This window comes from Chlorocebus sabaeus, chromosome 21, assembly GCF_047675955.1.
Source record: "Chlorocebus sabaeus isolate Y175 chromosome 21, mChlSab1.0.hap1, whole genome shotgun sequence".
Classification (NCBI taxonomy): Eukaryota; Metazoa; Chordata; class Mammalia; order Primates; family Cercopithecidae; genus Chlorocebus; species Chlorocebus sabaeus.
In genome coordinates this window covers 23,875,345-23,887,531 of record NC_132924.1, presented here as the reverse complement: position 1 = coordinate 23,887,531, position 12,187 = coordinate 23,875,345, and the positions used below count along the sequence as shown (strand labels likewise).

General features: G+C 38.2%; 1 protein-coding gene across 1 annotated transcript in view; it reads left to right on the top strand.

Moving 5' to 3' along the window:
- The window catches only part of NME8 (NME/NM23 family member 8), a 53,356-nt gene extending 46,724 nt beyond the window's left edge, over positions 1 to 6,632 (top strand). The window contains exons 16-18 of the mRNA XM_007981574.3: positions 789 to 933; positions 3,155 to 3,392; positions 6,474 to 6,632. Coding sequence (XP_007979765.1) covers positions 789 to 933; positions 3,155 to 3,377 — 368 coding nt within the window. The 3' untranslated portion in view covers positions 3,378 to 3,392; positions 6,474 to 6,632. The remainder of the gene's footprint in view (positions 1 to 788; positions 934 to 3,154; positions 3,393 to 6,473) is intronic.
- The last annotated feature ends 5,555 nt before the right edge of the window (positions 6,633 to 12,187 follow it).

Below are 12,187 nucleotides of genomic sequence, written 5' to 3'. Positions count from 1 at the left end.
TGCGGTCCTGGGGACCTTATATATTATTCTATAATAATGATCACTTTCTCATGATATCTTTATAGGCCTTGCTCTCTGTTGAGACAATTAGTCTCTGAGGAAAGGTTTATGTTTTCTTCCCTTTCATTTCTGTAGTGCCTGTCTTAGGGCAGATCCTGGCCACCTCCCTTCCAGCAGGAGAAGTCCAGCCTTCTCCAGGCTGTCTGTTGGTTATAATCATATTGCCTTTAGCTCCCAGACCACTCTGTGTGTTTTTGATCCAGAGCAAAGAAGAGGCCGTTTTACCAGAAAGCTCCCAGTTTCTCAGTTGGTTCACCTGTCTCTAGAATGTAGCCCTCAAAACTTAGGCTGCTGGTGAGATTTTGACATTTGCTTTGTTTAATTCCCTTAAGGTTTCTGATTCTTCAGGCAGAAGAGTTCAGATTGGCTTTATCCTTCAATCCATATCTAGCAAGAAATTCCTTGGCATTTGTAGCATGAAGGTGAAAATACATCTTTATTCTTAGCATGAGAGCATGTCCCTTCCCCTTCTACTCTTGTGGTCTACTAGGTGTTTCAGGTGGTTTCTGGAAAGGTGAACCTCAGAGACTAGAAAATCTATGTTAACATACTAAGGTTCTGAATGTCAATTTGGTGCTTTGGAATTTTAATTTAGTTTAGCAGAGTTTTGCCGTGTTAAACCACAATATGCAAGTTAAACTATCATTTTCCGTAGTTATTTCAGTCTACTTGAAGATGAAGGAAAAGTGAAGCAATCTGCAATATTATCAAATATCTGTTTTTCCTAGAGAAGATTCTGAATATGATTAAGGAGGCTGGATTTGATCTGACACAGGTGAAGAAAATGTCCCTAACTCCCGAGCAAATAGAGAACATTTATCAAAAAATAACAGGAAAAGACTTTTATAAAGATTTATTGGAAATGTTATCTGAGTAAGTTTCTGATACGTAATTATTTGCATCATAAAAGTGGTAAATGTTCATTATAGAAACTTTGAAAAATGCAAAAATTAATTGAAACATTTCATCTAATCTCATTCATGAGAAGACATTCTGCTAACGTTCACGGTTCATCCTTTTTCTATTTCCTTACCTCTCTCCCTGTCTTCCTTTCTCTCCCTCCTTTTGTCTCTCCTCGCCCCCTTGCTTCCTTCCTTCCTTCCTTCCCTCCCTCCCTCCCTCCCTCCCTTCCTTCCTTCCTTCCTTCTAATTTCTCTAGGTCTTCGCATTAGATATATAGAGGCTGGCTCAGTTCAAACCCCTGCTTTGCCAACATACTTAATTGTTGCCTGAGTTTCCTTATCTGGGGATAATAATAGTATCTATCTAATAGGCTTGTTGGGAGAGCTACATAATTTATGTGTTGAAAGTACCTAGAACAGTGCATGACAGATATTAAACACTTGATAAATGCTAGCTATGATTATTCCCATCTTTTTTTACATGTGTTGATACCTTGTCAAACTATGTATACATAATAACATAAAGATTACGATAAGAAATACACTCCTTTAAAACTTCTTTCTACATGATACATCTGTTCCTGACAACACATACTTTTATAACCACCGCATAGAAATTAAAGGCTAACAATTATTGTTTCCTTAATTCCAGGCCTTGTGATGAGCTGTACACACTTTATTTCATTTGACTCTTATAATAACAACTCTATGAAGTAGTTTTACTAGAATTTCAACTTTGATTTTGAGAGAACAGAGGCCCAGGGCTAGAAGTTGTCCACAGTCACAAAACTCATGTTTCGCTGGGTCCTGAACCCAGGGAGTCTCTGCTTTTAACTGCTGCTTTCCAAAACAATCGTTTACACAGAGTTCATAATTATGTGAACATCATTATCGGTTTACTGTGAGTTAAATGTCTTTTCTATTTTATATATATTAAACATAAAAAATTTTCTATACAGTCATGCTTTGCAGTTCAATATTTCAGTCAATCATGAATTACATGTACAGCAGTGGTCCCATAAGATTATAATGGAGCTGAAAAATTCCTATTGCCTTAGTGACATCATGATCATTGTAATGCAATGTATTACCATTTCTGTTCATATATGTTTAGATACACAAATAGCACTGTGTTACAGTTGCCTACAGTATTCAGTATAGTAACATGCTATACAGGTTTATAGCCCAGGACCCATAGGCTAAACCAGATAGCCTAGGTGTGTAAGAGGCTATTCTATCTAGGTTTCTGTAAGTATATTCTATGATGTTTGCACTACAATGAAATAACCTAATGTCACATTTCTCAGAATGTATCTCCATTATTAAGAGGTACGTGACTGTACATATACACACACGCACACACACAGGTGTATAAAATACGTATAAGAAATCTCTTTAATTGCACATTTTCCCTTTTTTCCAATCTTGACCATTTGTCAATGAGTTTAGGAAGGCAGAATTTATAAAGTTAACAAAACTTAATGGAATATATGTGCTATTTAGATATAAATAGTAAGCAGAAGCCTAAGACTGCACCATGAAAGCTTAGAAAACTAACTTTCGTACTTGCAGGTTGCATTTTCTGGGAAACTGGAAGAGTTTCTTATTCAGGCTATTGAATAAGGATGCGACGAAGAAGAGAGGGCAAAGAAGCAGGATGGGGATGAGGGCAAGTCAAGATGTAGTGCAGGCCAGACAACAGCCTCTGCTAACCACAGCTAGATTGGTCTATCAGAGTTGTCCAGTATTGGCTGAGATGACCAGGCTGTTGTACGCACATATCACTCAGTTACTTGAAGGTAGGCCATCCTGGCATTGAGGGTGGCCTGAGCAAGGTGGCTGTCTGAACTGGAGGTAATCCCTGAAGGGGTCAGAGGCTGCAGGACAACATTAAAGTAACAAATCCTGAATCCATGACAATGTCTCTCTTTACAGACCTCAGACCTCATACTAGCAAAATAATAAGACTTCATTGACAAATATTGCCTAGAATGAAATTACAGCACTCACCTAGCATATAAACCTATTAGAAGAGGGAGAAATGAAAAAAAGGAAGTATATGATTGCACTGATAAGGACAAAGAATAAAGAGGAGCTCCCTGGCCCAGGGTGCAGTGTTCTGTCTTTAGCCTTGTTTGCAGTGTCAACAGTTTTCAGTAGACTGGGTCTTTTGACAGCACCGTTCTTTGCAGAGGTCCATCTATGGTCATGATTCTGACCAAGTGGAATGCTGTTGCTGAATGGAGACGATTGATGGGTCCAACAGACCCAGAAGAAGCAAAAGTACTTTCCCCTGACTCCATCCGAGCCCGGTTTGGAATAAGTAAGTTGAAAAACGTTGTCCATGGAGCATCTAATGCCTATGAAGCAAAAGAAGTTATTAATAGACTCTTTGAGAATCCTGAGGAAAACTAAAGTATATACTGTGAAGTACGTACCTGTTTAATTATTATTTTATTTTATTTGCTTGTTGCAGTGACTGAGGCTAGGACAAACCTGTCCTAAAAAGAGAAGAACTTTTCCCAAATTCCTGAATCAAACTTTATTTCCTGTGAGACACACTGTTCTATTGCATAGTAGCTGCACAGCCTCAAACCTGAGCCTTGTAGATGCTGATGATGTTGGGGATTCTGGTTGCTTGTAACCAGGCGGAGGATGCTGCATCCAGGCTGCAGGGATGGAGACAACAGGGCAAGCAACACACCCATTGGTTCCCACACCTTGGTCTTAAGCTGTGGTGTCATCTACTATGACATAAAAAGCCTCATGCAGTCCCTCTACTCAACTCCTTTCCACTTCTCCACTTTGAATGGCCAAAGTTTCTTTCTTTTATGTTTATTTGTTCTAAAAAAAAAATTGCAGGTTTGTTACATAGGTATATGTGTGCCACGGTGGTTTCCTGCACCTATTGACCCATCCTCTAAGATCCTTTCCCTCGCTCCCCACCCCCCAACAGGCCTTGCTATATGTTGTTCCCCTCTCTGTGTCCATGCGTTCTCAATGTTCAACTCCCACTTATGAGTGAGAACATGTAGTGTTTGGTTTTCTGTTCTGGTGTTAGTTTGCTGAGGATGGTGACTTCCAGTTTCATCCATGTCCCTGAAAAGGACATGATCCTTTGGATGGCTGCATAGTATTTCATGTACCAAATTTTCTTTATCCAGTCTATCGCTGATGGGTATTTGGGTTGGTTCCATGTCTTTGCTAGTGTAAATATTGCTGCAATAAACATACATGTGCATGTGTCTTTATAGTAGAATGATTTATATTCCTTTGGGTATATACCCAGTAATGAAATTGCTGGGTCAAATGGTGTCTCTGGTTCTAGATCCTTGAGGAATCACCACAGTGTCCTCCACAATGATTGAACTAATTTACATTCCCACCAACAGTGTAAAAGTGTTACTATTTCTCCACAGCCTCACCAGCATCTATTATTCCTGACTTTTTAGTAATTACCTGAATGGCCAAAGTTTCAGTGTACAGTGTACAATGATTGTACAGTGCACAGTGATGGAAAAACCCACAGTCACCTTGGGCTGGTAGGAATATAAAATGGTGCATCTTCTGGATAATTGTTTGGCAGTTTCTTAAAAGGTTAAACATAGAATCATTATTTAACCTATCAATTATATTCTTAGGTGCATTCCCAAGAGAACTGAAAACAGGGAACTACAAACATATATTTGTACAGTAATGTTTATAGAAAAATGATTCACAAGAGCCAAAAGGAAGAAATCACCCAAGTGTCCATTAACAGAACAATGAACAAAGTGTGGTATAAAGATACAATGGAATATTATTTAGCTATTAAAAGGAATAAAGTATTGATGCATACTGCAACATGGATGAATCTCAAAAAAATTTTGCTAAATGAAGTGTTAGACACAGAATAACACATATTGCATGTTACCACTTATATGATGTACCTAGAATAGGCAATTATAGAGATAAAAAGTAAATTATAGCTTGGGGCTGAAGGAAGGGTGAAATTGTAAGTTATTGCTTAATGGGTACAGAGTCTTTTTTAAGTTGACAAAATATTTTGGAAATTGTTTGTGGTGATGTTTGCAAACCATGTAAATGTAGTTAATACCATCGATTTGTACACTTAAATGGTTGCAATGGCAAATTTAATAACACACCCCCGACATATTGCCACGATAAAAAAATAGTAACAAAAATAGTGAAATAAGGAAGAATTATTTCAGACAAGCACAAAAAGCTCTTGCAAGAGAACTCTTCAACGCCCACCCCAAAATGATATAAAATTTAGTGTTACATTTTTAAAAGAAAATGCATGTAATCCTAACATCAAAATCTTTAATTAAAAGTAAGCCTTTATGGTTGGAGTGTAAATTAGTTCAACCATTGTGGAAGACAGTGTGCTGATTTCTCGAAGACCTGGAACCAGAAATACCATTTGACCCAGCAATCCCATTACTGGATATATACCCAAAGGAATATAAATCCTTCTATTATAGAGATACATGCACACATATATTCATGGCAGAACTGTTTACAATAACAAATATATGGAATCAGTCTAAATGCCCATCAATGATAGACTGGATAAAGAAAATGTGGTACATATATGGCATGGAATACTATGCAGACATAAAAGGGAATGAGATCATGTCCTTTGCAGGGACACGGTTGGAGTTGGGAGCCATTATCCTCAGCAAACTAATGCAGGAACAGAAAACCAAACACTGCATGTTCTCACTTATAAATGGGAGCTGAATGATGAGAACACATGAACACGTGGGGGGAACAGCACACACTAGAGCCTGTCGGTGGGGGCTGGAGGGAGAGCATCAGAAAGAATAGCTAATGGATGCTGGGCTTAACACCTAGGTGATGGGATGATCTATGCAGCAAACTACCCTGGCACACATTTACCTATGTAACAAACCTGCACATCCTGTAGACGTACCCCTGAACTTAAAATAAAGTTGAAGAAGAAAAAGTAAGCCTTTAATAAAGTTCTTAAACAGATAGTAAATAAAGGAAATTTTGTTTCAAACAAAGTATAACAATAACAAAACTCCCTAAACTCTTTCTTGGGCATCTCTGACCTGAGAGTCCTGCTGAATGCCCAGCTGCTCTCCCAGGCCACCCCACAACCCCCGCCTTTACACTCCAGCCTGTCCATCATGTTCAGAAGACGCTGCACAATCAGTCCTGGCATTTTTCTCAGCCCCTTCCTATTCTCTTCTTAACCTTTGGTTCAACCAGCAATTCTTAATCCTTGAACGGGTTGGGTAGAAAGCTTACTCACAAGTTAATATTTTTAACCCTGTCACAAATGTTTGTTTATTAACTCATTGCTCTGTAAATGTTTGATGACTGCTTACTTGCTCAGTCAGACTGTCTATAGATAAAGGTTAAGGCCCATCTCCCAGTTCTGTGATTTGTGTGCAACACTTCAATATGGAAATTGGTAACTGCTGAAAGATTAGTGTATAGCACTGTCATTTATTTTGTTAAGTGCATTCTTTCTTTTCCTAGAACTTTGAGAAGATGATACACAAGTTCACATCAATATGTAACCATTTGGCACAGCTTCCTGGGAGGAATAATAAGAAAAACATGCTTTGGAGGAAAACTCATCTCAAGATACAAAAATGAATGGCTATGCATAATAACAATAAAAATGTATTCCCCAAACAAATCTTAATGTTTATTTTTACCCGATCTTCCAGAAAAGATTTAAGGTATATAAATGCACACAATATACAACAAGATAATTGAGGGAGGAACATGGAATGTGGGGAAGAAGAGAGTAAGAGAGATCAAATAAAGCCAGGAGTGGAGTTAAATACAAATGCACACTGCCTAATGTATATTTAAAATTGGTCAAAGTTTTGACTCTGAATTTTCTTGCAGAAAATGAGGAAAGGATGACATGTAGATTTATATACTTTGCAAACTGTAGTACAGTCCAACAGTCCAGGCAGTGTACCTAACTCCCTGAGGGTAAGAAAATGCAAGAAGGGAATAAGCCAATTTTGTTTTTCTTTTTGTTTCTTTTCCTCTCTCACGATGTACTCTGAATGATATTTTCTGCAGTGGCATGCTCTTAAGCCCATAGCCAGAGTAATATGTGGTTCCCAGCATGTTAGCCGTGACACCCTCCTTTTCATTCCACTCAGGGGAAATATTAGATTGCAAATGAGTAAGAATAATGTTGCTGAATGATTAAGTTTTCAATCTAATTTCTTAACTCTAATATTAATAAAAATAAGATGCTCACAAACTTTGATCCCTCTACATTAGTAACAGATTACTCACTGCAATACTTTCATATTCCAACATAACGTTTGAGAAGCGTGCCTGTGAACTGTGTTAAATTATTCAAAATCTAATTACGTACATGGGAGTTATCAGTAAGGATATTTCTCAATCTTTCTCAGAATACATCAAAAAATAAGCCAAATCAATTATTGGCTTCCTTTAGATTGTGCAGAGAAATAAGTACAGTCAGTATCTTCACTTTCCTCACTTCCTTCACCTTCCCTGCTCCCGCAGGTTGAGTATTATTATCTGATGCTTTCCATGGCCTAATAGTTTTTGGATATTCATAATATGATTGTGCTGAGTGGCACACTGCTATTACCTCAAGAATGATCCAGACCTTCGAATGCACTGGGAAAAAAACGAAACAAAACTCTCTTAAAAGTGATCTCGTATTTCACCAGCAGATGGCAAGCTACACTCAGTTGTGTGTATATGTGACCAAAGTTGTACAAAGATTTCATACACAAGATATAGAGAAAGGCCATTTCTTTCTAACTGAAGTAGCCAGAAATCTAATAATCAATGTCTAAAGAGATCTATCCAACTACGCTTTAAGTTGAGTTCGTCTTAGTCTAGAGGGGATTGTATTTAGTAGGTGGAACACAATAGCAAGAGGTAGGAGTGTAAGGACTGGGGTTAGCAGTACTTGCATATATCTTCTTGCACCTAGGGGAGAAAGATTTTAAAAGGCTAGAAAGTCACCAAGGCTTCTGCCAAATGGGCTGGTCTTGAATTTTGGCTGGACTTTAGGTAGTAAAAGCATGACCTGGACCACTGTGGCTAAGGCAAGTATGACCTGAAAAATCAGTGGGAAAATTGGAGCTTGGGGCTGAGAACTGTTAGCTGCTGAGATACCCAGGAGTGTGCGGATGTGGGTCCGAATTCAGGGATGGGCTTAGTAAGTAGGCAATGGGACATCTGTGCTGAAAGCGCCTCTATCCCATCAACCAAATACACGAGGATGACTTCGCTGGCATGAGGTCAGTTCTACATGACTTCCCCCAGACAGAACAGTCCCCATTCTCTAGTACTGGCTCAGTTATGCACTTTAACCCTAAAGCCAGAGTCTCTCTGATGTCTACACCCAGTCCATCCAGCCCAGTTCCATGACAGGACACCCAAAGCATTCTTGATTTGAGCCTAATGCTCTCCAGTACCTTCCCTGGATGCCCAGGGGAAGATGGACAGATTTTGTAAAATATGTTGTCCTCTATTTGCGGCCCTCTAGCTGGACTGTCTTGGTGCCCTTTCTGGACACTGAAAGGGATTCCTGACACTGACGTCTATCTGAACTGTGTCTGAACCTGCTCAAACATTGGAAGCTACTTTGGATGACCTCCAAAGCCAGACATTTTATGCTTTTCAAAAAACGAGAAAGATCATTCAGCAATTGCCTGCCTAATTTTTCAGCTGCTGAAATATTTCAATGACATAATAAATATTATAAATGATTAGAACTATTACTAAAATGCTAGTGAATTTTAAAAGTCCATCAGTTTGAATCAACAACATTATTTTAGATTTATTTTGGTACCATGGTGACATTTTATTCATAATACTATTTTTTTTTTGCTTAACTTCAGTTCTTTGCACCTGGTTATATTATTCAAGTTCTTACAATTTTATGAGATTTAGGAATAGTCCTCTGATTATAAGCCTGCTCTGTTAGCTGAATTCAATTGTTAATAAACAATTTAACTGTTTTCCCTTTTCATAATATGTCATTAAAGTAAGCCATATTAGCCATTGTAAATTGTTCTCACTGAGATACTGCAGTTGCATGTTTTAGTTATAAAATTGTTCTCATACAAATATCACAACTAAATATATGAGACTTATGCTGTAAAGGCAAAATTACACACCATGGCTTTGTTCTTGCCATTAATTACCTCTTTAAAAATATTTTCTTACATCCCAGTAGACAGAAATTTCTGTCAGGTAGCAAAGCAAACAATTACTGTAAGATCTGTAGTGGTGATCAATGTATTCTTTCTTCAATAAATTTGAAAAGAAAAAGACATGAAAAAGCACGAAGACAAAAGCCCACGGCTTAGGGATTGAATAGTGTGTGTATGGCTGCTAGTTACAGAAGTTGACAGAGACCTTCTGTTGCTTGATGCTACTTTATAGATTCTGGTGGAAAAGTGTAGTGATCAAATGCTAATATTTTTATGATTGTCATAGTGGGCTGAGCATGAGAATGTGAATCACAACTTCCAATTGCAGAGGCCATAATGATAAGGGTTCTAGCTCTACACCCTGAAATTGACTGTCACCTTTGCAGCAAGACCACACTACCGATGGGTTGCTCTCAGTCAGTGACTGAGCACAACAGGGTACTTAGAGCTATCCCTGGGAGAAGAGGGACTCTTTTGACAGATGACTGGCTTCAGACTCCCAGATAACCTTGCCAAACCTTCTTTAGACTTTGCAGCAGTCTGGAATGCTTCTACTCAACCTTTCTTCTCTCTTCCCTCTCTCCTTCACTCAGAGTAGACATCCATTGTGTTCTGACAGCTCTTCCAGCCCTACTCAGATCCCTCCTCATTCTCTCTCACAGGCATTTTGCACATTTAATTCTGTTTTAGCATTTGCTTCTCTGAGAACCCAGATGAAAACACGTATGATCAAGGGAATAGTTCTCAAACTAGTATGTCTAAATGTTTTTAAACAAAACTACATTCTATATATCCCTCTCTGATAATATTTTTGTAGTATCTGGTAATTATAAAAGTAATACATGTTCATTAGACAAAATACAGAAAACATTTATGCCTTGCACTCTTTTTTTTTTGAGACGGAGTCTCGCTCTGTTTCCCAGGCTGGAGTACAATGGCGTGATCTTGGCTCACTGCAACCTCTGCCTCCCCAGCTCAAGAGATTCTCTTGCCTCAACCTCCAGAGTAGCTGGGACTACAGACGCCTGCCACCACACCTAAGTTTCTGTATTTTTGATAGAGATGGGGTTTTACCGTGTTAGCCAGGATGGTCTGGTCTTGATCTCCTGACCTTGTAATCTGCCCACCTCAACCTCCCAAAGTGCTGGGATTACAGGTGTGAGCCACTGCCCCCAGTCTATGCCTTGCACTCTCTTATGGCAACATTTTTTATGGTCTTTAGTATTCAATAATGAAGGAAAGTTATTTGTGTCACAAACACCTATCTTACCCTGGCATGACTTGTGAACCACATTTAAAAGTCCATTTTCACAAATTATTGGTAAAATAGACTCTGATACATCCAAGCTATGCAACTGTCCAATATAAACCTACTGTTGCATTCTTTGCATGGAGCAATTTTCATGCTGCCTTATTAAGTTGAAACAGCAAAACAGAAAGAAAGACCAGAAGGATTCACACCAAACTGTTAATTTTGACATTTTGAGTAGCTACTTTGACATTTTGGGTCTTTTTGTTTTATTTCTTTTTCTTTTCTTTTCTTTTTTTTTTTTTTTTTTTTTTTTTTTGCTTATCTCTGTTATTTGAATAATAAGGGGGGATATTCCATTGCTATCCTAGGGTTCAGCATCTTCTTTGGGGTGCTTTAAATTAAAGTAGCTACTCTATCTTGGGTACTTCATTCATCTGGAGAACATGGCATGCTTCCTTATCAGTTAAATCACACAGTTGACAATTAACTGATATTGTGGCTAATAATATCAGTTAATTACTGATGTATTGTTGGTTGGCATGCCTCTCCCTATGATGTAATACATCTTTCAGTGTAAACTGCTTTTCAAAAGTATTTTCCATTAGGAAATATGGTCAGTATTAGCATAAATCAGACTATAACAAGAAGCAGAAATCTGTTATCTTGTTGCTTTCTATGGTGATAAATAAGTGGTCCCTCTAGCAGCCCAGATTTATGTTACCAAAAAATCAGTGGACTTTGGACTGGTAAATCAAAATTCAGGAAATTTGAGGGCCTGAATTGGTCTCTAGCTATGTGCAAGAAATCAGAAAAACTTATACAACCTTTCTCCAACAAGCGAGTTTATGACTTCTGAGGTCTTATTCAACCTTTTCATTGCATGATTCCAAATAACCATTTTTGCTTTTTGAATTGGTAATAATAACAGGTACATCCTTGCAGTAAAAACGTGCTCTTCTTTTTTACTCACGGACTGGTTACCCCAACCAGAAACACCCTCAAGCTAGTAAGGGCTTTGTTGTAAGAATGCGATAGACAATCTTATAGGTATCCAGGGTTTTGTTGTAAGAACGCAATACACAATCTTATAGGTATCCAAGGAGAGAAACCAAAAGTGTGATCAGACTGCATTGGTTTACAGATGAAAAGTAAGAACTAAGGCTATTTATGTAAGTTCTCATGTATCTTAAAAGGAGGCTAGACAGAGAGCATCTATTAGCAGCTCTGCTATCTGTAATTCTTCAGTTCCTATAGTTAACCAGTTATATTATTAAGTTAGATTGTTAAAAAATAGAGGAGGTTGCATAGGCTTTTCCGGCAGTTAAGAAATCTATCTATCTATCTATCTATCTATCTATCTATCTATCCATCCATCCATCCATCTTTCTATCCATCTATCTATCAATCATCTATCCATCCATCCATTTATCTATATACTTTGAGGGGCTCAAATCACTATTTCCCAGTGGCCAGGAGTATAGGAAGTGCTGAGAATGTTGTCAGCTGATGGTTCACAGATGAAGGGAGAAGGTTTGTCCAAGGTGGCCACCAGTTACAACTTTAAATTTATGATAAACATGGAGAAGGAGAAACAATCTTAGTGAGGGTTTCCATACACCATACACTTAATGAGCATTTCCATCCACCGATGTTCCAAGCATTCTGGGGCATAATTGACAAGATCAAGAACTTTCCTTGCTGAGCATACTCCTAGGCCCTAAAATACTATTTAAACAAACACATCCCAAGGTACTAATGAAGGATACACACAGACA